The sequence below is a fragment of the Poecile atricapillus genome, chromosome 17, assembly GCF_030490865.1.
Source record: "Poecile atricapillus isolate bPoeAtr1 chromosome 17, bPoeAtr1.hap1, whole genome shotgun sequence".
In the NCBI taxonomy this organism is placed as follows: domain Eukaryota; kingdom Metazoa; phylum Chordata; class Aves; order Passeriformes; family Paridae; genus Poecile; species Poecile atricapillus.
Genome location: NC_081265.1, coordinates 9639244 through 9655699, shown reverse-complemented (window position 1 = coordinate 9655699; position 16456 = coordinate 9639244). Strand labels below are relative to the sequence as shown.

Here is a 16456-nt window from a genome sequence, read left to right as displayed (position 1 = left end):
GCCATGAATTCTGGTGCAAGTGTCACAGTATGACTTTGGGGGAAGGAAGGTCAGCAGCACATTGCCAGACACTCTGAACAGCATGGTCAGCAGGTAAAGACAAGTGTTTCTTTCCCTGCATTGAGCAACCATATCTAGAGCAATATGTTCAGTTTGTTGCTTTCTGGTGACCAGACAGTGACATTCTGGAATGAATCCAGTGGAGATCTATCAAGATATGTAGGAGAAAATTATGTATGAGAAGAGGCTGCAATGGTGAGGTTTGTCTACACTGGGGATGAAATTAAAAAGGGGTTATCTTATTCCTATCTTCAACAAAAAGGAGATGGTTATATCATGGAAAGAGTCAGATTCTTCTCAAATGAGCGGAGTGAAAAGCTGAGGGATAAAAAAAAACAGTTTCAGCCACAGAAATTTTGATTAGGTAATAAACAGGGGGGAAATCACCATCAGGATCATCAGACATTAAACTGGGATGCAAAGGGACTGAGAAATGTCTGTTCTTGGACATAATAAAAACTTCAGTAGAAAAAGTTGTGGGAACCTGCATCCAACACTTGCCCTTACTGCACAGTCAGGTGAACCACAGAACTACTCAAGATTCTTCAAAATCACTCTTTTCATTGTGCTGTTAGGATCTATCAATAAAGTGTGTGACAACACAAAGTACTGACTCATTTGGGTAACAAATCTTCTCTTTGACAGTGTTCTCTGCTCTGGCAAGCATCACCATAGAGTGCAGCCATGTCGTCAGACGCCGAGATGGCCATCTTTGGGGAGGCAGCTCCTTACCTCCGAAAATCGGAAAAGGAGAGAATTGAGGCCCAGAACAAACCTTTTGATGCCAAGTCATCTGTCTTCGTGGTTCATGCAAAGGAATCCTTTGTGAAAGGGACAGTCACAAGCAGGGAATCAGGAAAAGTCACTGTCAAGACTGAAGGGGGAGAGGTGAGTCAAAAACAAGACTGAAGGACAACATTTGTTTCCCTCACTGAGTTCTTAGCTGATATATGAGCATCTTTTGTTTCCTTGGCAGACCCTGACAGTGAAGGAAGATCAAATCTTCTCCATGAACCCTCCCAAGTATGACAAGATCGAGGACATGGCCATGATGACCCACCTCCACGAACCCGCCGTGCTGTACAACCTCAAAGAGCGTTACGCAGCCTGGATGATCTACGTAAGTGGCAGCAGCAGCTTCCTTTGGGCAGCCTCAGCAACTGCTGGGCCAGGCTCAGGGGAAGCCAACGTGCTGTGTCCCTTCCTCACAGACCTACTCGGGTCTCTTCTGCGTCACTGTCAACCCCTACAAGTGGCTGCCGGTGTACAACCCCGAGGTGGTGTTGGCCTACCGAGGCAAGAAGCGCCAGGAGGCCCCTCCACACATCTTCTCCATCTCTGACAACGCCTATCAGTTCATGCTGACTGGTGAGTGCCTTTGACTGCCTCTGAGGCACTGGACCATTGAAATCTCTAAAGGGATTCTCTGTCTCAGCAAAATGAAGAGACTTTTTCAAAGCTTTCTTGGTTCTGACACACACATCTGTTGTGAGGTTTACTGTCTTCATAGCATTGTTTCTACTGCTTTAAATGGAAGACACCTCTGCACTCAGTGATGTGCTCGGGAGGTTTGCTTGTTTAAGTCAAGATGACATCAAGCAAAACATTCAACTTACTCAACTGTGTTTCATTCTTTCTCTGTTGTTCTTTGAGTTTTAAGTACTGTATTTCTGTCTCTTCACAGATCGGGAGAACCAGTCCATCCTGATCACGTACGTACACCCCCTGCGCGGGTCCCTGCGGGGCTGCCCGGTGCCAGGGGACCTCCTGCCTGACCACGCTCCCTCTGCTTCTCTCTTGCCTTGGGCAGCGGAGAATCCGGTGCTGGGAAGACTGTGAACACAAAGCGTGTCATCCAGTACTTTGCAACAATTGCAGCCAGTGGGGACAAGAAGAAGGAAGAGAAATCATCAGGCAAAATGCAGGCGAGTGAGGAAGAACAGACTGAATGGCCTTCATTGCCCTGTCAGCTAAAGACAGTGACTGAATTCTTATGTCTCTGCAGGGGACGCTTGAGGATCAAATCATCAGCGCCAACCCACTGCTGGAGGCCTTTGGAAACGCCAAGACCGTGAGGAACGACAACTCCTCACGCTTTGTGAGTTTTTTATTAGAGAAGTTGTCATTTATATGGGAAAAAGGATGTCAGAACATGCTGTCACTTCTGAAGTGTCAAAGTCAGATGAATTTATTCATTAAACTACTATTTTCTATTTTATGTTTTTTTGCCAGTTAAAGTAGATTATCAAATTATAGGAAGTACAATACAGTATACAAAGGGGGCTAATTTAAATATGTTTTAATATCTATATATAATTACATATCTATCTATCTATCTATCTATCTATCTATATACAAATAGTCTTAGTTTCTATCATATGTACTAAAGACACAATTTTGTGGAAATCAGTGTAATATAGAAGAAAGGAAAGATGGAGCATATAAGAAAAAAATTGCCAAATGGAATTTTTGCTGGCCTTCATCCGACTAGCAAAAATATGAATCCGTGGGTTTTAGGCACAAAATGGGGAAGGTGTATTTATGTGACTGTTTAGACCTTGATATAAGTTGTCTAGAAAGGGGTAGGGACAGTGTTCCTTCAATACATCCTACCAGAAAACAAATTACTCTATGGCATGTTCTTTTGATCGTTTTAATGCAAAAAGCCATTCATAAATTCTATGAGATTAACTGTGACTTTCCTCAAAAAATCACAATACCAATCCACAGTCTCAGCCTAAAGCTCCTTGTTTTGGGTGTGTTGCCTCTGTCTCTACAGCTCAGACAGTAAAAGCTGACTTCTGTTTTCCACAAGACCAATAATCCTCATTTAACTTTTATGCCACCAAAATCTGCCTTCACAACATGCTTTCTGATTAGAAAATGGCTTTCACTATACCCATGTGCTTGAATTGCAACATAAGTGACCCAATAAAATGCTTTATTAGTGGTCTTCTTATTCATGTGTATTCATGGTTATTCATTAAATAATGGCAGATAATAAAGATCAGATTTATCTACTAGTATTAGCAGTATAGAGAACTTCCTGAATTTGTTTTTTTCCTGTTTTGCTTTGTTAAATTAAAAATAAAAGTGAAACAACTTCTACATTTGAAGTCTATCCTCTGTGGAAAATATAAGGTCACATGCTTACAGTCATAGCGAAATTTCAAAATGTGTTTTTTTCTCTCCCCTCTAAAAGGGCAAATTCATTCGAATCCACTTTGGGGCCACAGGCAAACTGGCTTCTGCTGACATTGAAACATGTAAGAGGCCACCTGACCTGACCCCATTCCTTCCTCCCTTTCCACCTCAGTAATCTTTCTCAGGTCTGACTCTGTCCTACCATCCTTGCCAGATCTGCTGGAGAAGTCCAGAGTCACTTTCCAGCTCAAGGCGGAAAGGAGCTACCACATCTTTTATCAGATCATGTCCAACAAGAAGCCAGAGTTAATCGGTAGGAAGTATTATTGCTTCATAAATTCTGAATGTGTTTAATATTTATCTTCATTCTCACACCCAGATACATCCTATTCTTATTTTCAGACATGCTCCTCATCACCACCAACCCATATGACTACCAGTTTGTGAGTCAAGGTGAGATCACTGTCGCCAGCATTAATGACCAGGAGGAGCTGATGGCTACAGATGTGAGTGTCACAAAGTATACTGGTGTGGTGAAACTTCTTTGTAGTGATCCAGAGGTGGTTTATTTGACTAATTCTGTTGCCAGAGTGCCATTGAAATCCTGGGTTTCACTGCTGATGAGAGAACAGCCATCTACAAACTGACAGGGGCTGTCATGCATTATGGGAACCTGAAGTTCAAGCAGAAACAACGAGAGGAGCAGGCAGAGCCTGATGGCACTGAAGGTATTAGAATCTTATAGAACTCCTAAGAACAGAAACAGTTACATAGCTGGAAGTTGGCAATCATGTATTTTTCTTCTGTTTACTTTCACAAATACATAAATCTCAGCTTCCAGACTATTCATGCTTCTAAATTTCCCTTCAAAGTATCACAAAATTTCAGTGCTGAGACCAACAGCTGCATCTTAGAGGGTATAATCTTTCAATTATCACTTCTCCTCTGTTACTTCCTCCCTCTCTCTTTGTACTTAGTTGCTGACAAGGCTGCCTACCTGATGGGTCTGAACTCAGCAGATCTGCTCAAGGCCCTCTGCTACCCCCGTGTCAAGGTGGGGAATGAATACGTGACCAAGGGCCAAACTGTGCAGCAGGTAACAACAACAGTTGGTGACTGGGAACCTCTGACTTAAATCATGTACTGTTTGCTCTGGATATTGTATTTCTTCTGCTCCAATCTTCTTTGGTTTAGGTGTACAACTCAGTGGGTGCCCTGGCAAAGGCTGTCTATGAGAAGATGTTCCTGTGGATGGTTGTTCGCATCAATGAACAGCTGGACACCAAGCAGCCCAGGCAGTACTTCATTGGTGTCCTGGACATTGCTGGCTTCGAGATCTTTGATGTAAGGAGCACAGAAATCATAGTCAAATCTTGTAAAAGCCATTAGGTGTCAAGATATATTGGATATTTATGTTGGTTTGGTTTTGGTTTTTTTCTTAAACATTACACTCACTTGTAATTTCAAATTAGTAGTGAATTTTTTGAAAAATATTTCTTTGTTGCTTTCTGGAAGTATTTTCCTCCCTTCTATATGTCAGTGCTTTTTCCTCAGGCCAATCCATGAGCTTCAATGGATCATTATATATATACTTTTTTTATATGACTCACAAGGAAGAAGCATCTGCCTTTTACATAATTAGCACAAATATCACAGTTTTTCAATAATTTGAACTTAATATTAAAAATAGTCCAAAGACAAATAGCATATAAATATCCAAGATGCAATATTACAGAGTGTAGGAAGAGAAAGGTAGACTTAAGTCTCACACAGAAGTTAACCAAGGTTTTGGAAAATGAGACCAATATATATACTTTTATTCTTAAGAGCCAAAGGGTGATTCCAACAGGAAGAGTACATTGGCTGTTCTAATTCAGACTGAGAAGCTCTATAGATATTTATGGAGTGTATATGAGTCCAATCCAGGGCTACCAAATACTGAGGATGTTTAATGTTTTTATAAGGACAATGGGAAAATTTACATAAATTAAGAGAGTGATGTAAATTTTGCTTTAATAAGACTAACAAAAAAATACAAAATTCAATTTAAAAATAAATCTTTTTTTCAGCATAACTAGCAAAGGGTAAAAAAATAAGCCAAAAAATTCTCCCACAATCAAATAAAAAAAAAACTTTAAAAATAGTTAATTGGATGTTTTAATATTAAAAGCATTTTTGTCTTGATTGGATATCCTGCCTAGGATTCTGAGATGGCATTTTGGGTATGAAGGAGAAAGCTATACAGGCACCTCTTTATCTTGAAAATGAGTAAATCTTGTCTTTGCACTGAGCAGTTCAACAGCCTGGAGCAGCTGTGCATCAACTTCACCAATGAGAAACTGCAACAGTTCTTCAACCACCACATGTTCGTGCTGGAGCAGGAGGAGTACAAGAAGGAGGGGATTGAATGGGAGTTCATTGACTTTGGCATGGACCTGGCTGCCTGCATTGAGCTCATTGAGAAGGTGTGTTGATTACATTTAACATTTCGTTATGAGTTTCATGACAGAATTTCAGAATTTTTCTTTAGGCTTACTTTTTCTTACACTAATGTTTTACAAACCGACCCATTATTATCCATTTATGTTCCTGGCTATTAAAAAAGTGCCATTTCAGTATTGTATATATATGAAAGAAAGTTCTAAAAACCTTAGTGATCAGGCTACAAATGCAGTGCTTTTTGGTTATCCATTAACTACACTGCTATTCATTTAAAAAAAAAAAATAAGTGTAATTTTTCTTCTATGGCAATAAAAGCATCAATGTAATCACATGTAATTGCATGAAAAGTATTTTCTGGAAGTGAGTTCTCTGGTCTATAAAAATGAAAGATCTCTTTTCAGGAATCCAGACACAATTTCAATATTATTATTTCAATATTGACACTGGGATTTCTAAAAAATAATTTCTAACAAAAATAATAGGTGTATATAGAAAAAAAAGTACTGGATGAACAACAATTAATAAAAGCACAATGAGCAGAAACTGTTTTGTGTAATATCCTCTTGTATAGGAATGGAAAGAGATCTTCACAAAATAAGGTTTCAGCAAGTAACTGAAAGATATATTGATCTGTTACACTAGGGTCAATTTTAGAAAGACACCTTCAACTGTACAAATTACTTTGTGAAAGTGATAATGTAAAAATCAGATCATCTTTCAACTCATCAGTTTCAAAAGTATTTAGAAAATTTTGTGTGATTAATGTCACAGTATCAGTCATGAAATGCATTAGTTTCAGATGCAAATTTGTATTTTGTCTAAAGTGCGAATGCAAAAGTTGACAAAGATTTAATCCATTTTTGGTCCAAAAATTCAACCAATTTCTCATTTTCCTGTACCTTACTGCAGTCCCCTTCTGATGGCAGATCTGTATTTTATCACTGCTATTTTTTGCTGCTTCTCCCAGCCCATGGGCATCTTCTCCATCCTGGAAGAGGAGTGCATGTTCCCCAAGGCAACTGACACCTCTTTCAAGAACAAGCTCTATGACCAGCACCTGGGCAAGTCCAACAACTTCCAGAAGCCCAAGCCTGGCAAAGGCAAGGCTGAAGCCCACTTCTCCCTGGTGCACTATGCTGGAACAGTGGACTACAACATCACTGGCTGGCTGGAGAAGAACAAGGACCCTCTGAATGAAACTGTCATTGGGCTGTACCAGAAATCATCTGTGAAGACCCTGGCTTTACTCTTTGCCTCTGCTGGAGGAGAGGCAGGTCAGTTCTCTGAAATGTCATCTCTTTGATGCATGGTGGTTGGTCCCCAAAGCAACCAATATTTCATTATCTTTACTTCATCAGAGGCTAGTGGTGGTGGTGGTGGTGGTGGCAAGAAAGGTGCCAAGAAGAAGGGTTCTTCCTTCCAGACCGTCTCAGCTCTTTTCCGGGTATGTAAACACCTTATCTTTTCACATATGCAGAGAATTATTCTGCATTTTTAGCTGGCTCAGACACAGAAAAAAAGGCAAAGAAGAAACTCAACAATCAACCAACCAATCAACCAACCAACCAACCAAAAAATATTCTAAATATATCTTCTCTTTAGACCACCATTGGAAATAAAAACCTTATGGAATGAAAAATGACATTGTAAAAACCTAAACTTACACTTAATATAGACATAAATTTTGTCATAAAATGTGCCCACTTTCTATCCTTCATTGAGTTGATGGCAAGTTTTTCTTATCCTACAAGATGATGTTTAATGCTGAGAATCAGGAGGAACAGAGCAACTAATTGAAGCATTCTCAGCTGACAATTTTCAGCCCAGTCTATCTCCATTGATGGGTCTTTCATGTTAAATTCAAAGAATATAAAGGGTTATTTTTTCCACCTTACTTACAAATGCACACTGAATCACAATCCTTCAGGAGAACCTCAACAAGCTGATGACCAATCTGAGGAGCACTCACCCCCATTTTGTGCGCTGTATCATCCCCAATGAGACTAAAACACCTGGTAAGCTGCTCAGGCAGAAAGATCCTTGCTCTGACACATCCATTCCCCTCTGCACTGCAATCTGTGCCATTCATTTGTGCTCTGCATTGCCAGGTGCCATGGAGCACGAGCTGGTGCTGCACCAGCTGCGCTGTAACGGCGTGCTGGAAGGGATCAGGATTTGCAGGAAAGGGTTCCCCAGCAGAGTCCTCTATGCTGACTTCAAACAGAGGTGAGAGCTCTGTGCTTGTCAGCATCATTAACAGCAATGTTGGTTCATTCATGGGTCCATTTAGGCTGTGTTCTAATTTTAAAAAGAGCTGGTGGGGTTTAGTGCTTGGGAAAAAATAGCCTTATCTTCCTCTGATTCCACAGATACAAGGTGCTTAATGCCAGTGCCATCCCCGAGGGACAGTTCATTGACAGCAAGAAGGCTTCTGAGAAGCTCCTTGGCTCAATCGATGTGGACCACACCCAGTACAAATTTGGACACACCAAGGTACAAACCCCCCCATTCACTGCATCCCTGGGCTTTGCTCTACCTGACAGTGATGTGCTGCAACATTCCCTCTCTCAAGGTGTTCTTCAAAGCTGGGCTGATAGGGCTCCTGGAGGAGATGAGGGATGAGAAGCTGGCACAGCTCATCACCCGCACCCAGGCCATGTGTAGGGGCTTCCTGGCGAGGGTGGCATACCAGAGAATGGTAGAGCGCAGGTACACCTTACTCTTCTTCAGTTCAAGTAATTTTTCTCTTGGGAAAGTGCTGACACTCGCCTGACTGAGAATATTCATTGTACTTTTTAATTATGCCTCAGGGAGTCCATCTTCTCCATCCAGTACAACATTCGTGCATTCATGAACGTCAAACACTGGCCATGGATGAAGCTGTTCTTCAAGATCAAGCCCTTGCTGAAGAGTGCAGAGTCTGAGAAGGAAATGGCCAACATGAAGCAAGAGTTTGAGAAAACCAAGGAAGACCTTGCAAAGTCGGAAGCAAAGCGGAAGGAGCTGGAGGAAAAAATGGTTTCTCTAGTGAAGGAGAAAAATGACCTGCAGCTGCAAGTGCAGGCTGTGAGTAACACCATTTATTTCCCACTCAGAAAAGCACCTGCTCATTCTTACCGCTCTGTCTCGGGCAGAAGGCCAGGTGTCCAATATATTAAACATGAAACTTAACAAGTAGTGTCTTACAGGAGCATGGTGAACTCTGGGATAGATAATAAAAGAAACACAGGGCTTCAAGTGGGTGTAGGTGTTACTGCTTTTCTGAGGAACATGCCATCTATAGATTTCCAGGATACAATTGTACCTAAACCCCCTACTCCATTAATTATCACAAGTACAAATTCTGAGAGATATTTTTCTAAAGAGTAAAAAACAACAACAACAACAACAACAAATCCAAAACAAAACAAAACAAAAAAAACTTGACCAATTATAACTGAGAACTTGCATACCTATTTCCCAGGCAGAAAACATGACAACATTTTAAGCTCTTTGAGTGGATAGGCTAAAAGATAAAGAGGAGAAACTTTCAAATATTATAATCAAACAGAATCTTTGTCTCTCCACCAGGAAGCAGATAGCTTGGCTGATGCTGAGGAAAGGTGTGACCAGCTCATCAAAACCAAAATACAGCTGGAAGCCAAAATTAAGGAGGTGACTGAAAGGGCAGAGGATGAAGAGGAAATTAATGCTGAGCTGACAGCCAAGAAGAGGAAATTGGAAGATGAATGTTCAGAGCTGAAGAAAGATATTGATGACCTTGAGCTAACACTGGCCAAGGTGGAGAAGGAAAAACACGCCACCGAAAACAAGGTATGAGGTAGAACCTGTCAATCACAGTCCAGAAAATGGGTTGAGTGCTGTTATAGAACTTCTGTATCCTTTTCCTTTATTTATATTTGTTCCCTTCTTCCTAAAGGTGAAAAACCTGACTGAGGAGATGGCAGCACTGGATGAGACCATTGCCAAGCTGACAAAAGAGAAGAAAGCCCTCCAAGAGGCCCATCAGCAGACCCTGGATGACCTGCAGGCAGAGGAGGACAAAGTCAATACTCTGACCAAAGCCAAGACCAAGCTGGAACAGCAAGTGGATGATGTAAGCACACTGACACAGAGCAGGAACAGGACAGGGATGGAGCCTGAGCTGGCTGGTAGAGCACTGAAGGTCTTGTTGTGTTTAGCTGGAAGGGTCCCTGGAGCAAGAGAAGAAACTGCGCATGGACCTGGAGAGAGCAAAGAGGAAACTGGAAGGAGACCTGAAGCTGGCCCAGGACAGCATCATGGATTTGGAGAATGATAAGCAGCAGCTGGATGAGAAACTGAAGAAGTAAGTGTGACTCTGGGGCACCTGAGTGCTGGGCTGGACCACTTGTCTTCTTTCTTTGAGCTCTAACACGGTTCGTTTTGGCCCAAAGGAAAGACTTTGAAATCAGCCAGATCCAGAGCAAAACTGAGGATGAACAAGCCCTGGGCATGCAACTTCAGAAGAAGATCAAGGAGCTGCAGGCAAGTGTCTGTTCCTTCCCCTCCCTTGCTCAGGCTCAGCTCAGGCAGGAGGAGGGCACGGGTGTGAAGGGTCCCTCCTGTTCTGCAGGCGCGCATTGAGGAGCTGGAGGAGGAAATTGAGGCAGAGCGAACCTCTCGCGCTAAAGCAGAGAAGCATCGGGCTGACCTGTCCAGGGAGCTGGAGGAGATCAGCGAGCGCCTGGAGGAAGCAGGAGGGGCCACAGCAGCTCAGATTGATATGAACAAGAAGCGTGAGGCAGAATTCCAGAAGATGCGGCGGGACCTGGAAGAGGCCACGCTGCAGCACGAAGCCACGGCTGCCGCCCTGCGCAAGAAGCACGCGGACAGCACCGCTGAGCTGGGGGAGCAGATCGACAACCTGCAACGTGTGAAGCAGAAGCTGGAGAAGGAGAAGAGTGAGATGAAGATGGAGATTGATGACTTGGCCAGCAACATGGAGTCTGTCTCCAAAGCCAAGGTACACAAATATTTTATTGGCTCTTTGACCCAATGGAATACAATGCAGTTCTTGTACCTGGCCTTCTTTAGAGTGTGGATGGTTAACTCATCACTTTCCCTATGCTGAAACACAGGCCAACCTGGAGAAGATGTGCCGCACACTGGAAGATCAGCTCAGTGAGCTTAAGACCAAGGAAGAAGAGCATCTGCGCATGATCAATGACCTGAATGCTCAAAGAGCTCGTCTGCAGACAGAGTCAGGTAAGACACCAACATCTACATGTACAGATCAATAATGTCTCAGAGTTTTTGCAAAAATTACTCTTCTGGGCACATGGTCTGTTCAACACACTTTGGGTCACATCTACTGAGAAATGCTTGAAATGGGATTATGAGTTTCAGCATGGACTGTGAACCATCTGGTTTTACATCTCCAAATATTTGCAGTGTCACCATCAACGGCATCAAAACCATTTTGTATCTGCATATTTTCTCAGGTGAATATTCACGCCAGGTGGAAGAGAAGGATGCTTTGGTTTCTCAGCTGTCAAGAGGCAAACAGGCTTTCACCCAACAGATTGAGGAACTCAAGAGGCATCTGGAGGAAGAGATAAAGGTGATTCCTTCTCCCAGAGGTGCTCCAGACACTTATGTGACTATTGAAGCACCATGATGAGACAGGGAAAAAAATCTCATGTAATTTGGTGCATGTCATCCCATTCTAAATTTTACCTACAGTTTATCTACTATTCTTTATTTCAGCCCCAGCTTCTTTCCTCATTGAGTGCATGGTTGTCTATTTCCATAGAAGCATAATCCAGTGTCCAATTAATTTTCAGTCAGATTTCCCAGGATATTTCAGTTCCATGACCCAATTCTGTTGTTTCTGCAGGCCAAGAGTGCCCTGGCCCACGCCCTGCAGTCCGCTCGCCACGACTGTGACTTGCTCCGGGAACAATATGAGGAGGAGCAGGAGGCCAAGGGGGAGCTGCAGAGAGCCCTGTCCAAGGCCAACAGCGAGGTGGCTCAGTGGAGAACCAAATACGAGACAGACGCCATTCAGCGCACGGAGGAGCTCGAGGAGGCCAAGTAAGTGGGGAAAGTGAGGAAGGCTAGCAGAGATTAAGAACAGAAATACTTGGAGACCACTGTGACATTGTCAGGAGGAAGTCAGTATTCTGCTTGGGGTGGGGGCAAAAGGAGAATAGCAAATAAATTCTGTAATGCATGGGGTGTGGGAGAAAAAATCACGGGCAAACATGTAGAAGACAGAGACTGGCAGAGAGACACAACATAATATGTAGAAAAATGGAAGAGGAATGTGAACCAGAGACTGTGAAACGGCTAACCATGGTCTTGAGAAAAGCATCACAAAATTGAATTGCTTGCTGACTGTGAGCTGCATTTACCAATGAACTTGTAAGACATCCTGTTATGAAAAGCTAATTAACCACATGGAACAACTTCTCCTTTTCTCTTTAAACATGAGATATGTTTAACACAGGAAGAAGCTGGCTCAGCGTCTGCAGGATGCAGAGGAACATGTTGAGGCTGTCAATGCCAAATGTGCCTCCCTGGAAAAGACAAAGCAGAGGCTGCAGAATGAAGTGGAGGACCTGATGATTGATGTGGAGAGATCCAATGCTGCCTGTGCTGCTCTGGATAAGAAGCAGAGGAACTTTGACAAGGTCTTTTGGCCTCCAGCACCAGCACTCCTGGCCACAGCATGCCCCTGTGATGGCCACAGCCCGACTCACACCCCGTTTCTCTTCAGATCCTGGCAGAATGGAAGCAGAAGTATGAGGAAACACAGGCTGAGCTGGAGGCCTCGCAGAAGGAGTCGCGCTCTCTGAGCACGGAGCTGTTCAAGATGAAGAATGCCTATGAGGAGTCCTTGGATCACCTGGAAACAATGAAGCGGGAGAACAAGAACTTGCAGCGTAAGTCCCTGGCCCTCTGCTCCCCTCACTGGCCTTTCTCACAAACTCATCCATCTGCCACACTTAAGGGCTCTGGGACTTCAGGTTAAGAACATGCCTGGCCCCTTGGTGCAGCAGAGCCTTTCTCCATTCAGCTCTCTGCCTGACCATGGTGCTTTTCACCCTTCCTTGCAGAGGAGATTTCCGACCTCACAGAGCAGATTGCGGAGGGAGGGAAGGCAATTCATGAGCTGGAGAAAGTGAAGAAGCAGATTGAGCAGGAGAAATCTGAACTGCAAGCCTCCCTGGAGGAAGCTGAGGTAAAGTCTTCTGCTGTTAATTGACTAGTTACAACACAGTTCAGAGACTTCAAATAACATTTATGTAATTCTGTGCATTGAGAATTGATCGGAGGCATAGAAAACAGGGTTTCTTCACACCACTAAAATCATTGAATCCACAGGTATGCTTTTTTTCTCCTTTATTGTAAGCTCAGACCTCTGGTTATACATTATTCTTTAAGCTAACAATTCATGTAGAGTTGTTGACATTGTAACTTTCTTTTAATTGACTGTGGTTTACATTTTTCCAGGCCTCCCTAGAGCATGAGGAGGGGAAGATCCTGCGCCTGCAGCTTGAGCTCAACCAAGTGAAGTCTGAGATTGACAGGAAGATAGCAGAGAAAGATGAGGAGATTGACCAGATGAAGAGGAACCACCTCAGAATTGTGGACTCCATGCAGAGCACTCTGGATGCTGAGATCAGGAGCAGGAATGAAGCCCTGAGGCTGAAGAAGAAGATGGAGGGAGACCTGAATGAAATGGAGATCCAGCTGAGCCATGCTAATCGCATGGCTGCAGAGGCACAGAAGAACCTGAGAAACACCCAGGCAGTGCTCAAGGTATGGCGTTACAGACCAGGTGCTCACTGGTTTCTTAAGCGGCTACAAATATTTCTCTTTTACACTTCTATCTTTTCTATATTAATATGAAAATGGAAAATAAGTAAATAGGAAGAATATGCCTCCCAATTTGTCGTATCTCTTTTTCCAGGACACCCAAATCCATCTGGATGATGCTCTCAGGACACAGGATGACCTGAAGGAGCAGGTGGCCATGGTGGAGCGCAGAGCAAACCTGCTGCAGGCTGAAGTTGAGGAGCTCCGGGCAGCCCTGGAGCAGACGGAGCGCTCGAGGAAAATGGCTGAGCAGGAGCTTCTGGATGCAAGTGAGAGAGTTCAGCTCCTCCACACTCAGGTAAGTTCTAGAATTGAAGACATGTAACACCTACAGCATTTAGAGAATTGAAATTACCAATAGATCTGTTATCCTTTTTAGTTGTCATATAACAATTAGTCTTCAGCAGTCGCTCATTGCCATTTATCAATTATTTGTATTCTTCATATAGAACTGTAACAAAAACACAAATGAAAATAAGTAATTTGATTTTTCTAAAAGTGGTATAAAGCAACTGGACAAAAATATATGCTTTTTTCCTTCAACAGAACACCAGCTTAATCAACACCAAGAAGAAGCTGGAAACAGACATTTCCCAGATCCAGAGTGAAATGGAGGATACCATCCAGGAAGCCCGCAATGCTGAGGAGAAGGCCAAGAAGGCCATCACAGATGTGAGTTGGGCACTCCTGGCATTGCTGATGATGAATGTAGTCTCCCCAAAATATCTCCAGTCCTTAAATGGCTTTGACCCTTTGCTCTGATCAGGCGGCCATGATGGCAGAAGAGCTGAAGAAGGAGCAGGACACCAGTGCCCACCTGGAGAGGATGAAGAAGAACCTGGACCAGACAGTGAAGGACCTGCAGCTTCGTCTGGAAGAGGCTGAGCAGCTGGCACTGAAGGGAGGGAAGAAGCAGATCCAGAAGCTGGAGGCCAGGGTGTGTAGGGCTGGGGTTGTGCCTGAGTGAGCGTGTCCTTGCAGAGACATTGGCAGGGAAGCTGCAGGGATGGGTTTGTCCTTGCAGGTGCGGGAGCTGGAAGGGGAGGTTGATGCTGAGCAGAAGCGCAGCGCTGAAGCCGTGAAGGGCGTGCGCAAGTACGAGCGGAGGGTGAAGGAACTGACCTACCAGGTAAGGCAGGAGGGCTCCTTGGGCTGATGCGCCCTGATTCGATCAAACAAAAGATGTTCTCATGGACTCCAAGGATAAATGCTATATTGTGGTGTGCAGAAAGTAATAATTTACTCTTCCCACTTTGCCAACACTGCAGTCTGAGGAAGACAGGAAGAATATTCTCAGGCTGCAGGATCTGGTGGACAAGCTGCAAATGAAAGTGAAATCCTACAAGAGACAAGCTGAGGAAGCTGTGAGTATTGCTTGGGGAAACAAAAAAGCATCACTTCCTGTGGGTGTCACACAGGTATCCCAGAGAGGAATATCAGAAATTTTGAAAATCATCAGCTGAGGAGGGGGACAGAAATGACAAATTGAAGGGGTGACACAGTCCTGGTGATGTTTGTCCCAGTAGGATCCTGAAAAGGGGAGGATGAGGAGCTCTGTGTGAGGCTGATGTGTGAGCACTGGTGGGAGGGGGATGGAGAGTTGCAGCCCCATAAGGCTGACTTGCAGCAGGAGTGAAACCCTTGTCCTGTGCTCCTGACCCCTGACTCCCTTTCCCCACACAGGAGGAGCTGTCCAATGTGAACCTCTCCAAGTTCCGCAAGATCCAGCACGAGCTGGAGGAAGCCGAGGAGCGGGCTGACATTGCAGAGTCACAGGTCAACAAGCTCCGAGTGAAGAGCCGGGAGTTTCACAGCAAGAAAATAGCGGAGGAAGAGTGAGGATGTCACAAGGCAGCAAAGTGACCTGAGGGCTGCACAAAATGTGAACCCTCTATCACTCCCTCCTGCAACAAGAGTTTATAAATGTGTCAGTGCCTAAGGGCTAAAGACCGTAGATTTCTTTGCATAAAAAGCAGTAGTTATATTTTAGTTTTGCTGTTATTTAAGTGTTGATTGTGTTCAAACAATATTCAGGAGTAAACTTCTGAATTTTCTGGAGTAAGATTCTGAAACTCCAGTTCTCCAACTACAGTAAGAGTAATAGGCATGAGAACGCACAAATTTTTTCACACTGTACGTGGTACTGTGTTTCCCAGCAATGGAATTGTGATTTAAAGTTAGCATAAATAAATATTAAATAAATAATGTCCTTTAGGAAGAGAAATTGTAAACCTATGTTTTACAAGTTTACAAGCATACATGTCAAAAGGAACTGTTTTTATTTTCCAACACTGGAATTGAGAGCAACTCTGTTAACATGACACCATAAAATCTCCAAGTCTGACACCCTGAGGATACAGAGAAGCTCTAAACATGGTGTTTCCACACTGCCAAACAGAGCTTCCCATTTTCCTTTCACAGCAAAGACTGAGCTTTTTTGTATAAGGGAACTGAAAACTGTACCTGTTTTCCTTTTCATTCCACATGGGGTAACACTGCAGAATATAATGCCTGAGCAGGACAAAAATGAGGAAAAGCTGGCCAGGAGGAAGAGGCAGCAAAGACGTTTCCCAGCCCCAGCCATTCTCATCAGTCCAGAAGGGCTGTGCAGCCTCAGGAGGTGGTGAATCTGGAGAACACAGAGGTTTTCCTGAACCAGAGCAGAGGTTGTGCCCAGTGGGACATCACAATGACACTCACACTGGAGCTTCCTTAGTCTGGAATAGGTGTTTAGAGGCAAGCTGCACAGCAGGCAGCTGTGCAACTTCCCAAACCATTCACTAGACCCTGGCATATCAGGTACTGCTGAGGGAACAGTCTACAAACAGATGTGGGAATGGTAAATGAGACTTGGCTTTGACTAAGAGACACTTACTGGTCCCTTAAGGTTCCTGGCTATCTCTACACCTCTACATTTACAGGGAGTACTTCAAAGAGCTGTGAAATGGCTGGGGAAGGGAGCTGGAGA

General features: G+C 43.7%; 1 protein-coding gene across 1 annotated transcript; it reads left to right on the top strand.

Moving 5' to 3' along the window:
- The first annotated feature begins 729 nt into the window (after positions 1–729).
- Positions 730–15393, top strand: LOC131585723 (myosin heavy chain, skeletal muscle, adult-like). Its single transcript, XM_058852124.1, has 38 exons — positions 730–948; positions 1037–1180; positions 1272–1428; positions 1745–1772; positions 1871–1985; positions 2066–2158; positions 3263–3326; positions 3419–3517; positions 3607–3710; positions 3794–3932; positions 4182–4300; positions 4399–4548; positions 5499–5669; positions 6614–6920; positions 7005–7090; positions 7574–7661; positions 7755–7872; positions 8016–8139; positions 8219–8355; positions 8457–8712; positions 9217–9459; positions 9566–9742; positions 9828–9973; positions 10062–10152; positions 10241–10630; positions 10746–10872; positions 11109–11227; positions 11504–11700; positions 12116–12299; positions 12386–12551; positions 12726–12850; positions 13123–13431; positions 13583–13786; positions 14035–14160; positions 14255–14425; positions 14513–14617; positions 14757–14852; positions 15172–15393. The coding sequence occupies exons 1-38, from the start codon at positions 745–747 to the stop codon at positions 15325–15327; spliced, it is 5835 nt and encodes a 1944-aa protein (XP_058708107.1). The 5' UTR covers positions 730–744; the 3' UTR covers positions 15328–15393.
- The last annotated feature ends 1063 nt before the right edge of the window (positions 15394–16456 follow it).

Excerpts from the sequence above, each read along its gene's own strand:
- LOC131585723 (XM_058852124.1), top strand. The coding sequence starts at position 745 with ATGTCGTCAGACGCCGAGATGGCCATCTTTGGGGAGGCAGCTCCTTAC. Across the intron at positions 1,986-2,065 it reads AATCATCAGGCAAAATGCAG|GGGACGCTTGAGGATCAAAT; the intron begins GCGAGTGAGGAA and ends ATGTCTCTGCAG. Across the intron at positions 14,426-14,512 it reads TCCAGAAGCTGGAGGCCAGG|GTGCGGGAGCTGGAAGGGGA; the intron begins GTGTGTAGGGCT and ends TTGTCCTTGCAG.